Raw genomic sequence first — 26,150 nt, 5'->3', positions numbered from 1 at the left:
GCGGTCTGAGGACTCGGTCCATAAGGCATTGAAACGTAACCAGGGCCACAAACAAACTGAACGGAAGGGACACAAATTGGTGTAAGCCAAATGGTGTGGAGAGGGCCGTTTTCTCACGGGACATTGGTGTTGAATAAAAGCGAGCTGTGCGTCAATACAAGGCATTGGATTAATTTAGACACCGTGTTGACCTTTCTATAATTCACAAAGAACCGGACCGAGCTTTCGCTCTTTGGAACCAGCACCACCGGGTTGGCCCAGTCACTGTGGGATTCTTCAATTACCCCCATATCGAGCATGGCCTTTAATTCTTCCCGAACCACTTTTTCTTTTGTACTCAGGTAATCGGTAGGGATGACTGCGTACCACTACTATTTTACAGTACATGCACTTTCAGTATACTTACAGTGTACTTACCCAAGAAAGTACTGAGTAATATTAGGTAACTACATGTACTTAATATGGGTTAAGTTTAGGGTTGGGGTTAGGTTTAGGATTTGTACCTAGAAGAGGTGTATAATAATGAAGTACAAATACATTGTTACTGTACTTAAGTACAGTTTTTCAATATTTGTTCTTTACTTGAGTATAAATATTTCTTTGGACTTTTACTTTTACTTCTATATTTTGAAGAGAAAATGTATACTTTTACTCTGATAAATTTCTCCAGACCCTTTCGTTACTTTTGCGACTGAACACCGCAAAATAACAAGCTGTACGTGCAAAAACGCAAGCAGATATGCAATAGTGATGTCTGATTCCTGAAAGAATTATTTGAGTCGAATCTTTTACATTTGATTCATTTGAAGCAATCAAAAAGTTTCAAAAAGCGTTCTGAATGATTCATTTTGTGAATTACGAATCTGAGTCAAAATTACAAGCAAAGCGCGCACCAGATAACGACGTTTGTGGGGAAGACAAGAAACTGCTCAAGTAATTTTAAATGTGTTTTTTGTCTAATAAATTTGATAAACATTATGAAAGCTGTAAAATAATGATGAAGTTATGAGCTATCAGTCTCCCACCTTTCCAGGAAACCTGTTCATATAAAAGTCAATCAAACGCATTTACGTTTTACATTTGACCAAGGTGCGATGTGCATGAATAATTACCAGTGCTCATGAAAATGTCTAACAATATTTATTTTATAAACTAAGGTGTTCTGAGTGGTTGCTAAAGTGTTCTCTTTGCTTTTTAGCACATTGATGCTACAGTTTGTGGTTACTAGGGTGTTCTGGATGGTTGCTGGGGCATGCTATGCAGTTGTCAAGGTGATCTGATGTGTGTTTTAGTGCATTGCTACAGTATATGGTTGCCAGGTTGTTGCTATGCTGTTGTTAAGTTGTTTTAACTGTGTTTTTAGCACATTGCTATGCAGTTTCCAGGGTGTTCTGGGTGGTTGCTGGGTGGTTGCCAAAGTCTTTCTAACAAGTCAGTCCACTATCGGCCATCTTTGGAATGCTTCCGGGAGCCTATTTCCAGTCATGCAAGTGCAGCTCCTATCTACTTGAATGGGGGAACACCGAAATCTCAAAAGTGGTTGGTCAAGACAAGAGTATGATCAAAGGGCATATTTTGAATCAGCAGTAAAATCTGACAAAACTGTGTTTCTTTACCTCAGATTACTCTAAAAAATTCAATTTTCTTGGCTTGTGTCCAACTTTTCCTGGAGGTCTTTCTGGGGAAACGGATGTGGGATGAACTTCCACCGGAAGTCGTTCTGTAGCATTCGCTAATGTAGGCAGTGGCCATTTAGACCCCATTTTCAGCTGGATGTGATTCAGATGATCCGATGACAAGTGATCAGCACTATATAGAGGTGTAAATGGGGTGCAAAACCTTTTGTGATCGAATTAAAAAAAAAAAAAAAAACTTACGGAGGTAGTCAAAAACGCATTTGAAACGCTGTAAACACCTTCCTGGATGCAGCGAAGCGCCACTCCTTATCTGTCAATCAATCGCCGTGCTAAATCAAGAGTTTAAACTGTTCATGACTCTGGTGACTCATGGCTTTATCAGGAAAAATTGAAAAAGAGCTTACATATACATGTACGAGATCTTTATGGATCTTCTTCAGTGTGTCCTCATGTGCACTTACAGTAGATGAAATTTGAGCTGTACCTGGTGTGACATTTTTCCAGTTTATTAATTTATGATGTAGTGATGATATATGTCACAAGTGCTCACAGGAGATGCATTTGTGCGACCAACAGCGATGTGTCTCACCTGACCACATGTGATCGGATCACCAAAGATACATCTTAACCCTTGTGCGTCAATAAAAAAGAAGTTACTCAAAGAACCTTAGAGGACAAAAATGTCAGCATCAAAAAACTGCCATAAAAATATTATATATTAATATTATTTTCTACTTTCATTGACCAACGTCAGTCCTGATCATAACTACCAAATATTCATTCATTTTCAGGAATTTAACCTTTTAAATGCCAGTTTGTTTTCATAATGCCACTGTTGTTTTTTACACACACACACACACACACACACACAAATTTCTCAATACACACATACGACACTCTGACATCCATACCAACACACCCGCACAATTTTAGCTGCATCATTTATTCAGTTGGCCTGCAGTGCTCTATAATACGGCAAACAGAAAATAGGGAAAAAAGCATGTATTTGCTCCATAGGCTAAACATGAGAAAACTGTCCATCTGGTGGAAAATATTTTTAAAAATATATAATAATTTTGTAGCCAGGGCTCCGGAATGAAAGCATAATATCATAGAATTCATGATTTTATGCTTTAATGGCAATGGGATCAAATTTTGCAGTTTTAATGGGTTTCAATGTCCTGAAGGTCCTGAATGTAACTATTTTGAGTACACAGTATATTATAGGAGTATTATAGGAACAGAGGTTGAAATATCAAAATTCCGCCAAACATACACACCTTTGGTCAAATTTATGCCGTTGGTATTAACACAGCCAAAATGATTTTGTGGTCACATATACTGATGGGAAATGTTATTTTGTTGCACAAGCCTGTCACCTCATATTTGCCATTTGTCCCTTAACCCTCCTGAGTCATGGGGTCGCTGTATGGTTGAGTTGAACACCATCCTCCTCCATTTCACCTCATATAAATTAGCTAAATGAGTCTTATTTTGTGGCAAGCTTTATTCTTCATCAATAGGACAAAAAATACATTCAATCTAAACAGTTTGCTTGATTCTTGCCATGCTTCTTAAATTGACATGACCCCATCTAAGAAAATCTCACTGGATTTACGACATTGTGGTGTTGTTCATGTACACTAATCTCATAAATCTGATCATTCTGACATGACTTGAACACTTCATTAAAGGGATAGTTCAATAAAAAAAAAAAGTATCTTATCATTTTCTACCCTCATCCCATCCCAGATATGTATAATTCTATTTGTTCTGCAGAACACACACAATTTTTTTTTTTTTTTTAAGAATATCTGTTCTCTGTTCTGTAGGTCCTTTCAATGTAAGTGAATGGTGGCCAGACATTTGAAGCTCAGAAAAGCTAATTAAGGTAGCAGAAATTTAATCCATAAGACTCCAGTGGTTTAATCAATGTCTTCTGAAGCGATCCAGTTGGCTTTGGTGAGAAACAGACCAAAAAATAAGTCCTTTTCCACTATAAATCTTGACAGCAGTCTCTTTGGCGATCGTGATTTCAAGCTCGATTACACTTCCTATAGTGCCATCTAGCATTCTGCACATGTGTCAAGCACTAGGAAGTGTAATTGAGCTTGAAATCATGATCGTGCCTAGAGACTGCAATGGCAACATGTACAGTGGATGAGTTATATTTGGTCTTTTCTCACCCTAAACCAACTGGATCTCTTCAGAAGACATTGATTAAACCACTGGAGTCATATGGATTACTTTAATGTTGCCTTTATCTCCTTTTTGGAGCTTCAAAGTTCTGGTCACCATTCACTTGCATTTTATGGACTTACAGAGCTGAAATATTCTTCTAAAAATCTTAATTTGTGTTCTGCAGAAAAAAGAAAGTCATACACATCTGGAATGGCATGAGTAAATGATGAGCACCGCCAATCAAATAAGTTGCCATGGGTTTAATTACCTGTTCTGTAGTTTATGCGATTTACTTGTACTTTTGATACTGAAGTAAATTTAAAATCAGTTACTTTAACACTTCTACTTAAGTAGTTTTCTCATGAGCTATTTTAACTTCTACTTAAGTCAATTGTCATGAAGGTATCTTTACTTTTACTTAAGTATGACTAATGAATACTTTATACAACACTGGTACCTAGTAATTACTGTAGTTGTTGTAATTATATAGTAAATGTAGAACAGTACTGTAAAATTAAGTGCTATACCCATTTTTTATTAACTATATAAAAATGGAATGAGTAGCCAAATTTCCTTTCTTAAAATAATGTGTTGGATAAGAGGCTAGCTAAACTGTTATGCCATTGCCTGTATTGTATCAATTTGAAATTCTGAATGTTAATTGGTTGGTCTGTATGGGGATAAAAGTTGTACATTTACATTTAGCCATATGATTATTACAAGTTGTCATGATACTATGTTATAAAAATAATCTTTAAAATATTCTTCAAAAACATGTGTGATTATCTTACACATTTTTACTTAACACTTAAATGCATCTTGCTTTAATGATGTTTAGATATCTTTAAAGGAAAACAACTCTCATTTATTTATTTATTTATTTATTTTAAGATTTACACATTTCAATTTCATTACAAAATTCCATCTAATTGAATTGAGTAATCTTTAGTAAAATATAATAAAATAAAAACAAAACATTTTAAGTTCCCTATCTGTCACTCACTCGACGTTGGTGTCGATGTAGTGACACTAGGGGTCACTCTTGGGAGCCCGAGACACCTCTGGTCTTTGATAAAGGCCAATGAAAATTGGCGAGTGGTATTTGCATGCCACTCCCCCGAACATACGGGTATAAAAGGAGCTGGTATGCAACCACTCATTCAGATTTTCTCTTCGGAGCCGAACGGTCATGCTCGCTGAGCTGAATACTACTGTTCATTCACCTGCTGGATCTGATGGCGCATTTCAGCGGCTTCTCCCTCCTCTGCGCTGGTGCACTGCAGAGAATGCCCCTGGGCACTTCGGCAGAAAAACTAGAGAGTATATTTTCTGAAAGAGCATTTTTCCCCTCTAAAAGAGTATATATTTCTCTAAAAGAGCGCACACACGGAACGTCTTTTTAAAGACGTGTCTTTTTAAAGATGCTTTTCCGATTGTGTGTTATTCCTAGTTGTGCTCGTTATTTCTCGCCTTCTAACGGTCACGATCACTGTCTTTCGTGTCTGGGCACTGCTCACGCGGAGACAGCGTTCATGGATGGTCACGTTCTCATTGCAAGAATATGTCCATGGCAACGTTGCGGTCGCGGCTCGCTTTCGTAAGAAAGTGAGCCACCCCAGAGGCTCCCGCCTCGGTCCTTTTACCCACGGGTTTGAGGCCAGCGCGGCTAGCACTGGGGGCGATTTGGGGACCCCAATGGGACCGCCTCTGCCGGGTATCCCCCCGCGGACCTCCCATTCCCCAGCACGCTCGTCTGCCCCGATCGGGCTTCCGGGTGAGTCTGCCGGCTCGTCTCACGGCGAGTTCGACCTCTTATTCGGAGCCCGCGAAAGTGATGAGCTCTCGAGCGCAGCATCGGAGAGCGGGCTCGTCCAGTCGGAAGCCTCAGCTGGGCTCCTCCCTTCGGGGTCGATCGCCCAGTCACAGGCTGACGCAGAGATGACAACATGCTTTCCCGGACAGCCGCGAGCATCGGTTAGAGTGGATTTCACCGTTCTTCCCTGAACCCTCGCGGCTCTGTGATTGGTTCCTGGGCTTGTGGCGCCGCTCAAAGCCACGCCCCGCCCCGTTCCTTTCTTCCCGGAAGTGCATGAAGAGCTGACAAGGTCGCAGGAGGCACCTTTTACTGCCCGGTCCCGATCTTTTCAGCTTCCCTGCTCTCACTACCCTCGATGGTGGGGCGGCCAAGGGTTATTCGGCAATCCCCCGGTGGATAAAGGCGCTCGCGGTGCACCTATGCCCGCAGAGCGCCGCCACCTGGCGCGGGTGCCCAAAGCCCCCGTCCAAGGCCTGTAGGTTTACGTTGTCTCTGACGGTCAAAGCCTACGGCGCTGCTGGACAAGCCGCCTCCGCCCTGCACGCCATGGCTCTCCTGCAAGTCCGCCAAGGCGCTAAAGGAACTGCACGAGGTTAGTTCCGCCCCGGGATTGATGCAGGAACTGCGCTCGGCAACCAACCTCGCTCTCCGAGCGATGGAGGTCACGGCGCGGTCTCTCGGGCGGACGATGGCCACACTAGTGGTCCAGGAGCGCCACCTTTGGCTCAACCTGGTCGAGATGGGTGAGCCCGACAGGACACGATTCCTTGCTGCCCCCATTTCCCAGGCGGGCCTATTCGGCGACACCGTCGAGGACTTTGCCCAGCAGTTCTCGATGGTAGAGCAGTAGATGGATGCTAGCCGGCTTATCCTGCCCCGGCGTGGCTCAAGATCCCGCACCCCATCTACTCATCGCCGAGGGCGTCCCCCTGCGGTGACTGCACCGGCTCCGTCTCACAGCCGGCACCGAAGAACCCACGGAGGTCTTCGAAGCGCCCCTGAGACGGGCGACCCAGGGACAATGAAACCCGCTGCTCTGGAGCTGGTAAGCAGATCTTCATCTTTTTGTTACCTTTTGCATTTAATTGCGCTGCATGCCCAAGTGGCTGCAGTACTCAAGAGCTCCACAAGAGTGGTTTCCTTGTTCCCTGGGTCACATATCCAGTGTGTACGGCTGGCATCACGACCACTGTCCACCACTCCATTTGGCAGGTTGGTGCTCCAGTGGCGGTCTCCCGCCCTAAGCGCCCAGCTGTGGCACAAATCCGCCCCCGATGTGACAGTCTCCACGGGTCATGAGGACAGGCCTCTTCCTCCCCCGTCCCAGGCTGTTCCGGGGGTGGTCACAAGGAGCCAGGTAAGTGCTTCGATGTCCTCGGACTCAGCACGGCCAAGATGTGGTGTGGCACCTCGAGCTCCGCCCCGCCGCGAGGCCCCACCCGCCGGTACATCCGATGACGTTGTCCCTTTGGTCCCCCTTGCGCAGAACTCGGACGCATTGCTTGCGCTTTCCAGTCCGTCACGAGGGCTGGTCCGGACCGTCCGACTCGGCTGCACGATTCACTTTGCCGGGCATCCGCCCAGGTCAAGCGGTGTCAACTTCACCTTGGTGAAAGACGGAAACGCTGCTACCTTGCGCGGAGATCGCTACCCTCCTACGGAAGGACGCGATAGAACCTGTCCCTCCAGCCGAGATGAAGAAGGGGTTTTACAGCTCCGACTTCATTGTACCGAAAAAAGGCAGTGGGTTGCGGCCAATCTTAGATCTGCGAGTACTGAACCGGGCCTTACACAGACTCCCGTTCAAGATGCTGACGCAAAAAGACGCATTCTAGCGAGCGTCCGGCATCAAGATTGGTTCACGGCGGTAGACCCGAAGGATGCGTACTTTCACGTCTCGATCCTTCCTCGACACAGACCCTTCCTGCGGTTCGCGTTCGAGGGTCAGGCGTATCGGTACAAAGTCCTCCCTTTCGGCCTGTCCCTGTCTCCTCGCGTCTTTACGAAGATCGCAGAGGCTGCCCTTGCCCCGTTAAGGGAGGTGGGCATTCGCATTCTCACCTATCTCGACGACTGGCTAATCCTAGCTCACTCTTGAGACGGGTTATGCGCACACAGGGACCTGGTGCTCTCACACCTCAGCCGACTAGGACTTCGGGTCAGCTGGGAAAAGAGCAAGCTCCTCCCGGTTCAGAGCATCTCTTTTCTCGGTTTGGAGTTGGACTCAGTCTCCTTGACGGCGCACCTTACGAACGAGCGCGCCCAGTCGGTGCTGGCCTGTTTGAAGGCGTTCAAACAGAAAACAGTGGTTCCACTGAAACATTTTCAGAGGCTCCTGGGGCATATGGCATCCTCGGCGGTGGCCACCCCGCTCGGGTTGATGCATATGAGGCCGCTTCAGCACTGGCTCCAGACTCGAGTCCCGAGACGGGCATGGCGCCACGTGACACACCGCGTGGCCATTACGTCGGTCTGTCACTGTCTTTTCAGCCCTTGGACCGACCTCTCATTTCCACGAGCAGGTGTTCCGCTAGAACTGGTCTCCAGGCGCGTCGTGGTCACGACAGACGCCTCCAAAACGGGCTGGGGTGCTGTTGGCAACGGGCATGCAGCCGCCAGCCTCTAGACGGGTCCGCGGCTGCGTTAGCACATCAACTGCCTCGAGTTACTGGCAATTCTGCTCGCCCTGCGGAGGTTCCAGCCGTTGATCCAGGGCAAGCACGTGCTAGTTCGGACAGACAGCACGGCAGCGGTAGCATATGTCAACCGCCAAGGCGGTCTGCGCTCCCGCTGTATGTCATAACTCGCCCGCCGTCTCCTCCAACGGAGTTAGCAGCACCAAGTCGCTGCAAGCCACTCACATCCCGGGCAACCTCAACACTCCGGCAGACACGCCGTAACAACAGGTTACCCTCAAGGGAGAGTGGAGACTCCACCTTCAGGTGGTCCAGCTGATTTGGAGTCAATTCAGTCAGGCACAGGTGCACCTGTTCGCCTCCAAAGAATCCTCCCACTGCCCGCTCTGGTACGCCCTCACCGAGGCCTTCCTCGGCATAGATGTGCTGGCACACAGCTGGTCCCCTGGCATTCACAAATATGCGTTTTCCCCAGTGAGCCTGCTCGCACAGACCCTGTGCAAGGTCAGGGAGGACGAGGAGAAGGTCGTCCTGGTAAGCACCCTACTGGCCCGCCCAGATGTGGTGCTCGGACCTCACGCTCCTCGTGACAGCTCCCCCCGGCAAATTCCCCTGAGGAAGGCCCTTCTTTCTCAGGGAAGGGGCACCATCCGGCACCCGCGCCCAGACCTCTGGAATCTCCATGTCTGGCCCCTGGACGGGACGTGGAAGACCTAAGCTGTATCCCACCTGCGGTGGTAGACACGTTCACTCAGGCTAGGGCTCCCTCTATGAGGCGCCTGTATGCCTTTAAGTGGCGTCTGTTCGCTAAGTGGTGTTCTTCCCATCAGGAAGACCCCCAGAGGTGTGCAGTCAGATCAGTGCTTTCCTTCCTGCAAGAGAGGTTGGAAGGGAGGCTGTCCCCTTCCACCTTGAAGGTGTACGTTGCTGCCATAGCAGCACACCATGATGCAGTCGACGGTAAGTCCTTAGGGAAGCAGGATCTGATCATCAGGTTCCTAAGAGGCACCAGGAGGCTGAATCCCTCCAGGCCACGCCTTGTTCCCTCATCCGACCTCTGTAGTTTTTCAGGGTCTACAGAGAGCCCCCTTTGAGTTTTGCAGTCAGCCGGGCTTAAGGCACTCTCCTTGAAGACTTCCCTCCTGACTGCACTCACTTCCATCAAGAGGGTAGGTGACCTGCAAGCGTTCTCTGTCAGCGAAACGTGCCTGGAGTTCGGTCCGGGCTATTCTCACGTGATCCTGAGACCCCCGACCGGGCTATGTGCCCAAGGTTCCCACCACTCCTTTTAGGGACCAGGTGGTGAACCTGCAAGTGCTGCCCCAGGAGGAGGCAGACCCAGCCCTGTCGTTGCTGTGTCCGGTGCGCGCTTTACGCATCTATTTGGATCACACGCAGAGCTTTAGAATCTCTGAGCAGCTCTTTGTCTGCTTTGGTGTACAGCGGAAAGGAAGCGCTGTCTCCAAGCAGAGGATCGCCCACTGGCTCATTGACGCCATAACTATGGCATGTCTCGCCCAAAACATGCCGCCCCCGGTAGGGCTACGAGCCCATTCTACCCGTGGTGTAGCGGCTTCTTGGGCCCTGGCCAGAGGTGCCTCTCTAACAGACATTTGCAGAGCAGCGGGCTGGGCAACACCCAACACCTTTGCAAGGTTCTACAACCTCCGGGTGGAACCGGTTTCGTCCCAGGTAGTGGCACGCAACATAAGCGGATAAGCCCGGGATAGCCGGCCGGGTGTATCGCTTGCACATAGCGCCTTCCACCTCCTTTTGAGCTGAAGACATGCGCTGTTAATTCCCAGTAGTGTTCACAAAAGTTGTTCCCTGGTTGACTTCCTCCGAGCCCTGTGGCAGTCGAGTTTTCGGAGAGACTCGCTGCCAGCCCAGTACACGCGCTAACTTTGAGCCTGGTTCTGGGGTAGGCGCTCCGCATGTGGCGGTTCCCTGTAAGGCTAACCCCATGCGATCTATATCTTCCGCCAGTTCGTTTCCCTACTGGCAAACTGCGTCTTCCTTTGGCAGAGCCCCTCTGCCCCAGTCTCCATGTTTGTAGTAACTCCTCCCCCATTGGGCAGGATCTACCTTGAAGGCTCTCCACATGGTTGGAAAGACCATGTGATGTATTCTTCCACTTAAATATCCCCCCCTCTCTTGGGGCGAGGTGTGGTCTCCGCGGTGTCCTCCCCTTGGGAGGGACACCCCCCGACTAGACCTGGCGGCCCAGTCAGATAATCCCCCTTCTTTTTTAGGGAGTGGAAAAAGAGAAGGGGAAAGAGGCCACGACTGCGTTAAGCCTGTCTCTATCTCTGGGTAGTCGACTTGTCCCCAAAAAGGGCCGTTTGACACTCATAACTGTGTTGGGGGAGGTTACGTGTCGACCTGGTGCGCTGGCTATGAGGTACACAGCAAGTCTGCCCACAACACACCGCCAGTTCACGTAACACAGTTCAGCGTTGTGGCGTTTTGTATAGGGACCCCTAGTGTCACTACATCGACACCAACGTCGAGTGAGTGACAGATAGGGAACGTCATGGTTACTGGTGTAACCTCCGTTCCCTGATGGAGGGAACGAGACGTTGGTCCCTCCTGCCACAACGCTGAACTTCCCGCTGAAATGGCCGGACCTTATATCGGCTCCTCAGCGTAAAACCTGAATGAGTGGTTGCATACCAGCTCCTTTTATACCCGTATGTTCGGGGGAGTGGCATGCAAATACCACTCGCCAATTTTCATTGGCCTTTTATCAAAGACCAGAGGTGTCTCGGGCTCCCAAGAGTGACCCCTAGTGTCACTACATCGACACCAACGTCTCGTTCCCTCCATCAGGGAACGGAGGTTACACCAGTAACCATGACGTTTTATTCATTTAATTTTGTTAAACATTACACATTTCAATTTGATGAAATTTTGTTATGAAATTAAAATGTGTAAATCTTAAAAATAGACAAAAAAATTTTTTGAGTGAAGATAAAAATAATTGTTAAGCAATTAAGTAAAAAAAATGATTATTATTATTATTTATTTATTATTTTTTTACTGTCTGGTGGCTGAGTGAGTTTTGTTTTCTCCTCCATGCTTGGAGTCTGATTTCTTGTTGATGCCCTTGAGTCAGATGTTGCAAAGCTTATCTGAATCTGACAGCCTTCTCAACTGAACGTGTTGGAAATGAACTTGTGAATTGTGAGTTCTCATTTTGCAGTTTCTAAACAAACTTGTGCCTAACTCTCTGTCTTTGCAGAATGACTACAGGAAGTTGTCTATGCAGTGTAAGGACTTTGTGGTTGGAGTTCTGGATCTGTGCAGGGACACTGAGGAGGTGGAGGCCATTCTGAATGGAGATATCTCAGCAGAGCTCGAGGAAGGGCAGCATCATCGCTCCCTGCTCAGCAGAGTAAAACTGGCCATTAAATATGAGGTTAAGAAGGCAAGTGTCTATCTAGCCCTGCCACACTTGATTAAGAATAGGATTACTGTGCAGCAATACTGTTATTGTATACTCAGTTTTTCATGCTTTCATGCTGTCAACACACGTCACTCTTCTCTTTATTACACACTGCTGACCACAATATGCTTCAAAGGGGATTGCTGACCTTAAAGAGCCCATATTATGCTCATTTACAGGTTCATGATTTAATGTTGGGGGTCTACTAGAATAGGTTTACATGCTTTAATGTTCAAAAAACACATTATTTTTCTCATATTGTATATATTGCTGCAGCACCTCTTTTTACCCTCTGTCTGAAACATTCTGTTGTAGATCCTGTCTCTTTAAAGCCCCCCTTTCCGAAAAGCCCAGTTTGCTCTGATTGGTCAGCTGGTCCAGTCTGTTGTGATTGGTCAGCCGCTTAGAGTGTGTGTCGGAAAAGTAACGCACCTTACCATAATCGGGTTTCAGCTCCCGAGACTTCCTGAGCAGCACATTCCTGAGGCAGGCATTATGCACTATTACATAGTGACGTAGATATGTCACGGAAGTAATGGCTGGACTGCTAACCAGGCATTTCATGCAGTTCAGGAGCAGTGTTTTCTCTGGGAGAGAGTAACTCCCTTTGGTGTGGACTTTGTAAATTTGCAGACCTTTTACATGCACAAAAAGCATAATAGAGCCTCTTTAATTTGTATATCTAAAATGAACATTTAGTCTGTGTTTATGAAAGGCTCATCTCCTGAAACACATTGTTTGGGATTAATAAAGGATTGATGTTTCCCAAGCTGCTTTGATTTAATTGTGTATGGATTGTTCTGTGGACACCATTTACCTTGTCTAAATCCGGCGTCACACTAGCAAAACAACTTGGTTTTGGCCAAGGGTACTACACTTGCCAACCTCTCTAAAGAGAACTCACTCTCTTTAGTCGGTGGTATGACACACTTGCCAATTAAGAATGGTGGAGGGGTGACAGACTCTCTTAATCCCTGTCACGTGCAGCTCACCGAAATAACAACAGAAGTACCGGGTGTGCATGAACAATTGTAAAAAAAAAAAAAAAAAAAAAAATATATATATATATATATATATATATATATATATATATATATATATATATATATTGAATGCGATTTATGGAGTAACTTTACCTTGAGAAAGTGTGTGATTGGGTATTTATCCCCTCGAAGCTTGCCGTAGAATGCGTGTGAACAAAGGCAGTGAGTAAAGAGAAAAGAAATTACATTTCATAAAAACAGATCACTGAGTCTCCGCTTTCTGATTTCAGTAGTCATTTAGTGTAGGAGAAAAACGCAAGAAAAATGCTTGGTGACAGAATCACTATGGATTACAATCAGCATTGATGATATGCAGCTGAGAGCAATGAAAACGTTCAGATCAGCTTGACATCTTGTTAGTTCTTCAGTAAAATAAGAAGCTCATTGTTCACTTGAAAAGAACACAAGAGCTCGCCTCGGCATCCGAATGATTTTTTCTGTCATGTTGGATCCTTTTTTCCGTTGCTGTAACCTTTAACTCAGCAGGGTGTCCCGACGGTCAATTGATTGACATCTCCTGCTGGAAGATGCTAATGCATGCTTCATCTCCCTCTGCCTGGCCGGTGTTATGTAAATGAAGCTCACACCTGAAAATGACTAGAAAAAATCGGCTAGGATGGCATCGGTTTAAAGGGTTAGTTCACCAAAAAAAGGAAAATTCTCTCATCATTTTCTCACCCTCATGTCATTCCAGATGTGTATGACTTTCTTTCTTCAGCAGAACACAAAGAGTTTTATAAGAATATCTCAGCTCTGTAGGTCCATACAATGCAAGTGAATGCTGATCAGCATTTTAAAGCTCCAAAAAGCACAGACAATCGTAAAAATAAAAGTATTCTATACTACTCCAGTGGTTAAATTAATGTCTTCTAAAGCATTATGATAGCTTTGGGTGAGAAACTGATCAATATTTAAGTCACTATAATTATTTGCTTTTGGTCGCTCTTTAATGCGCATCCATGAGGGCAATCAGTTCACGCTGCCTCATGCATGACGTAAACGCATTGGCCACTTTTACTTAAATGGCTATAACTCTTGAATAGAATGAGATATTTTCACTATATTTGAAACACTTCTGTAAAGGCTCAAACTGAGGACCATTTGTCCAATCAACTTGAAATTTTGCTTGTAGTGTCTTTTTCAAAGGTGCCATCAAGGTCTTTGACGACAGTTTCATATCTTGAAAAACATGTCCACCAATTAAATTTCAGCAGCTATTAGACAAGGTTAACAACGGTCGATCGGAACAAAACTTTGTGGACCTATTTGATTCTTGGCCCCAGAGGTCTCACCAAAATTGTGGAAAAATTGGCGAACGGGAGGCGCCATCACGTTTTACATGCATTTAAATGGTTATTCTGCTATGTTTAACTCAGGCATATCATAGGACTGATGATTTTCTCTAGATTCTCATTACTGTCTTACAATTTTTCTGTCATGACAATTTAATTCAAAATGGCTGTAATACAGTTATTTATTTATGTATTTATTTATTTAAATTATTCAAATCAGCATATATTAGTGGCAGGACAACAAATACTACCATGATTTATAAATACTTTACATTACTATATTATTATTACAGTAATGATAATGAGATTTTATTTGCATTAAGGTAGTGGGAAAAAATGTGCTTAATTGTCAGGAAAATGTTACAATTAAAAAGAAATCCTAATGAAAAAATAATAAAATTCTTTAGGCAAAAAATAATTACTTATTTCTCACTTTTGATTTTGGGGTGAAATATGACCCAGACATGTTCTTGACAGTTTTTGTGAGATTTAAGCCAAGCGCACACTACATGACACTACATGGCTCTGCGACTCACAGTCTTGTTTCTCATGCGGTATTTCACTTTAGATCCACCTCGTAACCAAGAAAGTTTAAACTCTTGTTTTATTATGTGGTGCTCCGTTGCTGTGGCACTAAGGGCCCAATGTCTGAATGTGTTTAAAGTAGTGCTGTTGAGTTAACGTACGTATTTTCCTACCGTACAAGCAATTCAAGCTTGAAATACATGTGTTTTTACGAGCCATGTCAATAGGTGGCAGCGTGCCTCAACAAACCTCACAAGCAGCTTAGCCACAGAATGAGAACCGCTCACTCAGGAGAAAGCTCAACAGAATACAGGAATCTTGAGAAACGATTTTTAAAGGTTCCACTACTTTTAACTTGACACTGCATCCTAAAAATGCACCATTCATGATGCTGAATACCAGTGAGATGCTCCAAACGTGTCCATCTGAGGCACCCACATGTACATAGAGTGGCGATTAAAAATAGTGCAGGCGGAATGCAAGAACGCATCCTGTGAGAACTGGACACATTGATGAACTCAATGCAAAACAGATTGCTGTCAACTGTGGGCTTGTTCAATGAAATGAGAATAAAACAAGCAATATGTTTACTTCTTAAGAGTTTTTTGTATTGTCTAATCAATGCTTTATTCATCTGCCACAATAATGCAATTTATTTCAAACTGCATTTCAATTCATATTATACTATATATTTATTATAGGCTCTAAATATTATATTTATAAATATTGGAATTATTATGCATTATTTATATGAACTATCTTTTTTGGGGGACCTTTCTCAGCAAACAATGACGTATGCGATTAATTGTGAATAATTTGATTAATTAATCGCCATGTTATTAATTAGACTTTTCTAATTAGAATTTGAAAAAAATGTAATTTAACAAATTGATGATTGACAGCCCTAGTTTAAAGTGGATGAATCTAAAAGCAGTTTCAAACCAGTTACAGCTATTTTTAGCTTCATCCTGTTTCAAACGTATTCTCCAAAACACATTGTTTACAGTAAAGAACTTAATTCATAAACTCGTGCAGTTTATTCCTATTATGAAAGAGTGGTTTGCACCTGTTTTTTTTTCTCTCGCTTATTTGCACCATAAAGATAATAAGGTAGGGAGATGTGGGTGATGTTTTATTTTATTTCCCAATTATTTTTGTCTCCTGCTACCTAATACCTTGCTCTACTCTTTCAACAATTTGAAAAAAATGGCTCGCACCCATTTTTGCGTTTTGTGCTCATTTGCAAAGAAAAAAAGAAAAACAGCTGAAAATATTAAAGACAATGGTTAGAGAGACGTGGGTGATGATTTATTTTATTTTCTAATTATTTTTGTCTCCTGCTACCCAATACCATTGTTGTATCATTGTTGGTCTCTTTCATCAGGACAGCACACTCACCTGACAACAAGACGTCTAGATATCTAGCTGGTTTGAAATCTGTCGTAGCATCTGCGACTAGTCTTGGCATGTCGCAGGAGTGCGCACAATACACGACCGTTTGACATGAGATCTGAGACTTCTCGTCGCAAACTAGTTGCCATCTCAAAACATCAAAGGAGACGAGCTTGAGTCACTCAGTGACAAGCTCGACAGCAAAGACAGCAAGAGAGTAGCAGATAAAGAGAGCCACAATTAATCACTTGTGTTTGTTGTGTAAGTGTGACTAATCCTCTTTGCCCACTTAGTTTTGCTTAATCACCGGGCAGACACTTCCACTCCCCCCGCTCAAGGACATAATCCGATGAAGTGTTAATCAGGCTAACAGCAACACGCCCCAGTGATGAGCAGCCTGTGCACAGCGACCCTGACAAAGTGCAATTTAAAGATGAGATTTGGAGAGCCCTAAATGCCCCCCAAGAGGATGTGGAGAGTGAGACTTGAGGTTTTGTTAGGAAATTAGTTTACAGTCAGCCTTCTGTAGTATGATGATAAATTTGATGATGACTTAGATTTTTTCGTAGTAAATGACTAAGGAGTACACTTACTTGGCAGCCTGTTAAATTAAAAGTCATAACCATGCAGAGGGCTTGCAATGCAGATGAAAATTATTTACCTCTATCAATGTGAATCGATACCCTATGTGACTTGGCTTGCTAGTTTTATTCCCACTTCATAACAGAAACATGGTGAGACATACACCTTGTCCTAACCACGATGCGATAAGATTCCAGAAACAAGCAATATGTCTTTCCACACTGAACACAGCACGGCTGTGCCTGGTGGGGATCTACACTTTAATGGCTAAAACATTCAGAAATTAGAACAGCCAGATGGATCCTGGAAAGTTTTCAATCCCCTGTGTGGCTAAATGAGTGGCTCTTGACCAGAATAACACCCTGTCCGCACAGGATGCGTGTCGCATCAAAAGCAAATAGGTCCTATTATAATCAATGATGCTGTCTACACTGGATGCGTTGCATCAGATTGTCCATGAGTAGTCAGTGGATGGTCTTTCTGAGTCCACATCCACACAAATCCATTTTCTTTTAAAAACATTGATTTTAGTAAGTTCACGCCTCTCATCCACACTTGAGCAACGTTTTGCTTCACAGAAAACTGAGACTTTCGAAAACGCACTCATACTTTGGAAAACAAAGGCATTCGGAAACTGAGTTTTCAAACAAAAATGGATTAGAATGAACATGGCCTGAGACCCTGAAGCCATGTCCAACATAATATACAGCAGGCTACATATGCACTTTTCTACGCCAGTTTGTAGAGTTAGTAGTGTGAGAAGTACTATATGTCCATACTGAAAATGTAACAAGAAAAAGAGTACTATGAGTATCCAGACGATGTACTACTTCAGCCAAAAAATTTTAATGCACTAGGTGGTTGTGGCCTGCCCATAGCAGAAGGGCAAAGTTAGCAGGCCTGACAAAATAAAAATTGCAATGAATGGTGAATGTGGCAACTAGCAAAACTTCTTTGAAGACAGCACATTGCAAATGTGAATTAACACCATCACTTACCATGAATATGTACTGTACATTTGAGATATAAGTGTTGAGTTTAGCATGTTAAAACTAGCGGTAACACATCACTTGAAAAAGTGACTTCCTTTACCTGAAAAACAGCAAATGCTTCCATGTAGTAAAAAACACTAAAAACATTAGTTTCATTTTAGACAATGCTACACATTGAAAAATCATACTCTAGATGGTGGAGTTTGGGACATAGCTTCTAATACTGTATTGACCATACTCTCTGCGATCCACGCACAACTCACCACGTGCACCGTTTGAAGAGTGAGAACCACTAATCGTGACCACGAGGAGATTACCCCATGTGACTGTACCCTCCCTATTAACCGGGCCAATGTGGTTGCTTAGGAGACCTGGCTGGAGTCACTCAGCATGCCCTGGATTCAAACTCGCGGCTCCAGTCAGCGTTAGTACTCACTGAGCTACCAGGCCCCCTTCATAATTACAATTGTAAATATAAACATCATAATAATAATAATAATAATTAAATAAATTACAACGACCTAAAGATAGTTTAACACCAATCTCATATATATTTTTTTCATAAAGATACTACAGCAGTGATCCCACTGTAGTTTCAGAGATTGAGCTTAAAATTTATTACCACCTGCTGGTGGAATCTCCAAACAGCAAATGCAGGAACTAAGTTTAAACTTTGCGCTTTGCGAGTTAAGACGTGGTTTTCAAATGTCTTAGTGCAATGACCTATTTCTCAGGAAAATAGCAGCATGCGCTTTGCACCACCTCATTAACATTCAATACACCCACACTTTGCGTGCATACACTTACAATAGCGCAAACACTCCCACCCATGCCCACTTGTGTTTTGTGCTGGCACAAAAATTGCAGTTAGAATAGTACTGCAACGTGCATGTAGCTTTCATGCTAATTGCGTTTCTGCTGTGTAATAGAGCTACAGCTATATGCCAAAAATAAAGGGATTTCAGGATTATTACATTGAGTTTGTTTTTAAAATCCCTTTACTTGTAACTTGACAAAAACTTGTATACTTTCCTGAATGCAAGATGAGTTATCAATATTTTTGATGCATTTTTAATATTCAGAAGAAAAAGACTGTAGCTACATTTTAAATGTATACTGTATATCTGCAAATGGTTTGTCAACTTTATAAGAGTACACTAGAATATAGATAACCTCACAGCTAACAGGCTCCGATTTAGAATATTTTTCTATTCCAATTTTTCCAGGAGTAGGTCATTGAGAACTATCATAAACTTGGTCACTATGAAATAATTTACATTATGAAGTGAATCACATGTACATCCTAATGGCAATTAATCTACACACAACCCAAACACCAAAGTGTAGCTACTGTATAAACTGCTTATGTTGTCTATTTCATTATGGACATGCAACCCGACTGACATCTTTTTCAAACAATGGATGGAATAGTGTTAGAATATAGGCTTACAGCACATGTTCAATGTATAGAATGCAATAGTCTGGTTCCGTAAGTAAACATCCCTTCATTTTCTCCATAGGGGAAAGGATGCTACACACACAGTATTGAACCTTTTTGTCTGATTATCAAATACTGTTTTGCTTTAAATTGAAGTTTGTAATGTTGTGATGCTTCTCAAAGCTTGGTTGGTTTGGTTCATGGCTTAGAACTCTTGAAAACTCTTGAGGGTAACAGCCATCCAGGACAACCAGAAATCTTGCGGTAGTGTTTGAGGATCAGTTGATCTTCTCATACCACATCGCAAAGACAGCCCGATCATGCAGATTTAGCCTGGGTGCAAATAGCATCTGCCATAAATTAATGGGAAAAAATACTTCCATTACCAAGATTGCTGAATAAACGATCAGGCACCGTGGCACTCTATTTTTTGCTAAATTCAGCATGAAACACAGAGGTCAGTGCTGAAACTTCTGTGCTGCTCTGGCTACCCACCCCACATTAATAAGGGTGCTGAAATAAAAATATATAGTGTAGATGCAGGATGTGTGAAACAGACCTTATGAAAACCATCCAGAGCTCAGGAAGCACAGTAAATGTAGCAGTGCCAAATATCCAAACATTTCTGCTCGGCTCAGCTCAGCTATCCAAAGAGGAGATTATTCTTCTTCCTTGCTTTCATAAATCTTCAGTCCTCCATTCTCCTGTACCTGTCATGCTTTTTCTTGCTGTGCTATGGAGTTGTCCATCATGATCTTAGCACAAAACTATCACTTCAGCATTTACTGTACACCACTGCTCTCTTAGACATTCAGACTTCAGCAACCAATTGCCATCGCTGAGGGTGTAGGAGAGGAAAAAGAAATGTTTTGATACTGAAAAAATGTAAACTATATAGGCTCAGTTATTTAGACAGAGTGCTTTGCCGTTAGTTTGATCCTGTCTGATTTGATGGTAATGATCACAAAACATCTGCTTTAAGAGTTAATGGCGACAGTCTATTGAAGGCGTGTTTTTCTTTTTTCTTTTTTTTTTTTTTCTCCAAGTGTGTAAATAATAGTGATTGATTGATGTATTGGCCAGGCTGATATTTGAGGTCATTGGCATCAACCAATTATTGTGCCCACATGATTGATTAACTTAATTGCTTCCTCAGTTCCAACATCCAAATGTGCTTGTTTTACAATGTTTGTGTGTTTTGTGAAGCACTTTGTGCTAAATTTCTAAAAGGTGCTATAAAAAAAAACGTATTATTATTGTTATAATCTACTGCCATGGCAATGCACCTTTTCAAATATCTTTGAGTGAATTTTGATTCAACATTTTAGGGTACAATGGGGCTAAAGCCTACTTTTCTGAAGTGCTTATATTGAATAAGCATTTTCTTAATTTGTTCCTTAAGAAAAAGCATATTGCTTTCTCAAATATATTTGCATATATTGACAGCTTTTACCCTACAACTACATTGCCCCTATACACTATATCCAGTAACAGCGCTCCCTACATGCATATTACGTAGTCTGCATAGGGCTTCAATTCCCTAGGGGGGCACCATCTTACCTTGGGGGGGCACCAGAGACTCCGCCGGCTGCCCTTCCACACACGTTACTGTATACATTATTCAAGGACCCAATAGCAGTCGCGGAACACAGACGATCGCCTCCCAGCTTGCACCATGTCAGATTATCGCATCCCAGCATCCCACCCCAGTCCGACGACACCCCAAGTGTGGTGTAAAAGACACTATCGCCACTTTTTTTAAAAAAAAAACGAAATTTATACTATACAACTTTTCACACAAGATATGTTGCTTTCTTAAAATGCAATAACTATAAATGTATTTCTTTCTATCTTGATACACTTTGCGACCAAAATAAAAGTGAATTTTCCTTAAGGGGTGCCTTTAGCACCATTGCACTCTACCACTACCATGAGTATGTACACAAACATAAATGTTTAGCTAGATTTCAGATTGCATTACAACTAACTGTACCCATTCCAAGACATTTCAACCACCTCTTCCTCTCGTTCTCTGCCCCACATTTCCTCTCTCTCTCTCTCTCTCTCTCTCTCTCTCTCTCTCCCCTCTCTGTAATAGAATTGTGGTTTGTTATTCATAGTTCTCTCATCCTGAGTTCACATTCTTTCATATAATTATGTGGATATATTATCAAGTCATTTATTCTGAGCATTATAAATCAGGCAGGAAGGGGTTTATAGGACAAGTGTGAAATTAACACCTGTTATTCCCTCAGGATTCATATTAATTAACCTACTACCTTAATACAGAACACGAAGCACATGAGAGGTTGACTCTATATCCATGCTCTCCACTGGCAGTGTGTGTATCTGTGCCCCAGAAAACATGTTTCACCTTTCAAACATGTGGTGGATACTGGTGACAATTGGGAGGAATAATAGAAAGGTGGGATGTAGCCTTAAAGCAATATTCCGAGTTCTATACAGGTTGAGCTCAATTGACAGCATTTGTGGCATGATATTAATTACCACAAAAATTATTTTCAACTCCTCCCTCCTTTTCTTAAAAAAATGCAAAAATCAAGGTTTCAGTGAGGCACTTACAATGGAAGTGAATGGGGCCAATTTTTGGAGGGTTTAAACGCAGAAATGTGAAGCTTATAATTTTATAAAAGCACTTACATTAATTCTTCTGTTAAATTCATGTATTATTTGAGCTGTAAAGTTGTTTAAATCATAATTTTAACAGTTGTTTTAGGGTTTGTTGACATTACATCGTCATGGTAATGAAATTGTAAAATTGGTTATAACTTTACACAGAAAAGTTCTGTAAGTGATTTTATCACATTAAAATCATGTTTACACTCATATCCTTTATGTCTTGTGGCTATACTTTTGAATCAGTGAGTATTTTAACTTTTACAGATTGACCCCCATTCACTTCCATTGTAAGTGTCTCACTGTAACCTTGATTTTTGCTTTTTTTAAGAAAATGGGGGGCACGTCAAAATTAATTTTTGTGGCAATCAACATTATGCCACAAATGCTGTCGATTGAGCTTAACTTGTAGTGAACTCTGAACATTTCTTTACGTCACCTAACAAGTAGTGTGAAGTTAGTACAGGCACTGCCCTAAAGGAATAGTTCATTCAGAAATAAAAATTATGATATGAATTCCTCACGTTCATGTTGTTTCAAAATGAACATATGCTGAAACTGTATGAAGAATCATCGCATAGGTCTTTTCTTTACAACAGTTCATAGTGATAATGTCTTTAAAGCTCTGTTTGGCCCTCAAGATTGCTGTGAAAATGGATTGTCCAATTATCAATTGCATTTAAGTTTTTAATTGACAGGGACGATGCATTGTCACTGTAAAGTTCAAATAAAAACTGGAGCATTTAATTCCATTTTTTTATTTTGGCACATACTTTGCAGACACTTTGCGGAAATGAAATGAATAAGGGGGTTTTCATTTTTATTTATTCATTTATTTATTTTATTTTTGCAGAAAATAAGCTCTATAATTAGCAATTTAATAAAATATGCTGGTTTTACTCAACAACCAAAAAATGAGGCAACTATTTGCATTAGATTTTTGAGTATTTTAACTTGACAAATCTTTGTTTGACATATTAGACTTAGGGGTTATGTTTTCAACATTTAACCTTAAACACCAACTCAATTTGATCAATTTAGGGGCCATTGTTTTAAGATATTAAGGCAATATTTATGTTAGTCTTAGCTGGTTTAAGCTGTTTTAGCAGCTTTACCAGCTAACAAGTGCCTCAAACCTGCTAACATGTTCCAAAAATGCTACCACATTGCTCTGGTTTAAGTTGGATTTGAAGGTCCTTTCTCTTCAGAGATCTTAATCATCGCCTCTTCTCAAACACTAATAAATGACTAAAACACTACATGAGTCCTCTTGAGACTTGTGTTTGTCTATAAATTTTAATGAGACCATTAATCTCTTTCTCTCTTCAGTTTGTGGCTCATCCAAACTGTCAGCAACAGTTGTTGACGATCTGGTATGAGAATCTGTCTGGTCTTCGGGAACAAACCACTGCTGTGAAGTGTCTGGTAGTTCTGGTTGTGGCGCTGGGACTCCCCCTGCTTGCTGTGGGGTATTGGTTTGCTCCATGCAGTAAGGTAAGTTGATTTTAAAAGGGTGACTCTCAAGAAAATGGTCAAGAATGTGTCTGGGTATGAGTAAGGAGTTGGGACAAGGGCTGCAATCACCATAGACATTGAGGGGGGCACATCCCCTCCAATTTTCAGATTAGTGGTCAGTCTTTATGGGTTTTTCAATGCTTGATTCTTAAAGTATTACATTCCCTCTCCCATCCTCAATATGTGGTTCCAGGCTTGGTTTGAACACAACTCATTCTTTATTAATAGTATTTTCCACATTTTATAATAATAGTTAAGTCATAAATGCAGTGAGATGACACAAATGAAAGTATGGAAATTATGTATTGACCAAAAAATATTACATCAAAAATAGCCATCCTTTGTCTTGATAAAAGCTTTGGACACTTTGGCATTCTCTCATCCATCTGGTCCAAATCCAATAAAAAAAGAGAAAGTTTTGTAAAGAAATTCATAAGTAGACACAACTTACATTTGTCTACAAAACTCATTTCAATCATTTAAGCACAAGCCTGTAAAACAATCCTTAAATTAATTCTGTGAAAATAATTTACAGTGCAAAAAGTCTTAATGCCCCCCCCCCCCCCCACCCAAAAAAAATAAAAAATAAAAAAGTAAATAAAATAGGATTTTTATTTTTTTATTTTTATTTTATTTAAAATAAATAAAGTGTATAAGTGTAATGAATGAAAATGCACACGGTGTGGTTTTAAATCTGATGGCCACGGTCTTAACTTCGTTTGCAATCTCTGTTTATTGTGGAGGTGTGGAGCTATCATGTTTAACATGATACACAGGCAATGATTTCCATGCATGCATTTATAAACCAACCTGAGTGTTATGTTGAATTCCTAACCTGAAGTGATGATTTCACAACAGAGCTCGTCTGTCCATCTCTTAAAATTGACCACATTTATATACATATCATCGATTAAGGTAATTATCTGGTTAAGACTTTATTCTAAAAAAGTTAAAATGCTCCAGAAAGGTTTAAATGCTCCATAGAGTGTTCATCTATTCAGATGAATAGCTATGATAGGATCATTATGGTGATTAGTGTTATCTTTGGTTAGGCATTTCACCCTTATTCTATATTATCAAATTCTCTTTTAATCAGTGCAATAAGATTTCAACAAAACAAGTGTATTTGTACTGTGATGAGAGAGAATACAATTAGCTGAAAGCAAGTTTTTCTTATTTTGAGAAGGGTCAGTTTGAAGTGTGATGTAATAATTCCATTTGATGGATGCTCATTGTAAATAAACTTTAAGTAACATTATTCATAGCAATAAATATTTGTCAAGTTCAGTAGATACTGCCAGATGCAACAGCTGCTTATAAAGGAAAAAAATAAAAGCTTTCCACAATTAGTCATACAGACATCAACACTCTGCGTACAAAACTCATCAGTGGTGACAATCAACAAACTCATTTTTAGATCCATGTCACAATGCATGCTGGGTGCCCATAATGCATTGCGGCATGAATCTGAAATTGAGGTTGTTGATTGTCATCATTGATGAGTTTTGTATGCTGAGTCTTGATGTCTGTGTGTATCATTGACAACATATATGTTATCCTTAGAGACAGATTCTTGTTACCTTATTATAGTATTGAATTCACTCTTTTATTAATGTTTTTCTATAGTATTTCTGAAATTCATAAGATTTTATTTATAATGATGATAATCAAAATGAGATCAGCAACACTAAATAGAGACAAACCTCTATTAATTCTCAGTAAATAACTTTTGCAGACATATAAAACAAACATCCTCACTCAACATATTGAAAGATTGTTGTCTAATAACATATTTCATTTGCAGTTGATGTACATCTAATGTTGTGTGGCTGTAAGACAGATTTAATTGTTGTGGTGTGTGCTGGTTTGTTCTCTTGTTTTCTTGTTCTTGTTGTTTCTCTTTCCTTCAGTAGACTCTGCTTGTTAACATCAGGTGTCATCACTAATGATCAATCATCACTCAGAGAGTGTATCTACTTTATTTAATTATTTGCTGTAGATTCAACACTGCTTCAGTGTTAGTTTTTAACACCAGCAAGTGAGAACCGTATAAACACCAGAAGTGTACATTTAACACTGGGGATTTTGCTGTGCACAGTTAACAACATATTCCAAAGTCAATGTAGCCTACATATTCAGCTTCATCTGGTAAGAAAAAAATAAATAAATAATAATTTAATTATAATAGCATAATAATAATAATAATAATAATAATAAAAACAACAACAACAACAACAATAATAATAATTATTATGATTAGGCTGTTGTTATGAATGGTATATACAATGCATATTTTATTTATAGAAACTATAACTGTAATAGAGTTACATTTAAAAATGAGTGTTTCATTTAGGTTTAATGCACTTCCGGTTAAAGCTACACCCACATCCAGTTCTATCCAAATACAGATACAACTAATTTTGTGATAGACACAGATACAGATAGAGATAATGGCTTCACTGCACATCCCTAGTGTAGGTTTATTTGTGTGATTAGTGTCATGGATATCTGTTGCAATAGTTCCCTATCTGTCACTCACTCGACGTTGTGTCGATGTAATGACACTAGGGGTCACTCTTGGGAGCCCGAGACACCTCTGGTCTTTGATAAAAGGCCAATGAAAATTGGCGAGTGGTATTTGCATGCCATTCCCCCGGACATATGGGTATAAAAGGAGCTGGTATGCAACCACTCATTCAGATTTTCTCTTCGGAGCCGAACGGTCATGCTCACTGAGCTGAATTACTGCTGTTCATTCACCTCTGCTGGATCTGATGGCGCATTTCAGTGGCTTCTCCCTCCTCTGCACTGGTGCACTGCAGAGAACGCCCCTGGGCGCTTCGGCAGAAAAAAGAGAGTATATTTTCTGAAAGCGTTTATTTCTCTAAAAGAGTATATTTCTCTAAAAGAGCGGCAAACACAGAACGTCTTTTTAAAGACGCGTCTTTTTAAAGATGCCTTTCCGATTGTGTGTTATTCCTAGTTGCGGTCTTTATCTCTCAACTTCAGATGGTCATGA

The 26,150-nt window shown here is 41.6% G+C and overlaps 1 protein-coding gene across 3 annotated transcripts in view; it reads left to right on the top strand.

The window, feature by feature from the left end:
- The window catches only part of trpc3 (transient receptor potential cation channel, subfamily C, member 3), a 107,241-nt gene that overhangs the window by 28,461 nt on the left and 52,630 nt on the right, over positions 1-26,150 (top strand). For all 3 annotated transcript variants that reach the window (XM_051658547.1, XM_051658545.1, XM_051658548.1), the window contains 2 exons: positions 11,512-11,697; positions 22,946-23,110. In XM_051658547.1, coding sequence (XP_051514507.1) covers positions 11,512-11,697; positions 22,946-23,110 — 351 coding nt within the window. The remainder of the gene's footprint in view (positions 1-11,511; positions 11,698-22,945; positions 23,111-26,150) is intronic.

Source organism: Myxocyprinus asiaticus, chromosome 27 (genome assembly GCF_019703515.2).
Source record: "Myxocyprinus asiaticus isolate MX2 ecotype Aquarium Trade chromosome 27, UBuf_Myxa_2, whole genome shotgun sequence".
Taxonomy (NCBI): Eukaryota; Metazoa; Chordata; class Actinopteri; order Cypriniformes; family Catostomidae; genus Myxocyprinus; species Myxocyprinus asiaticus.
The sequence above is the reverse complement of the archived record's forward strand: the minus strand, read 5'-3'. Positions and strand labels throughout refer to the sequence as shown.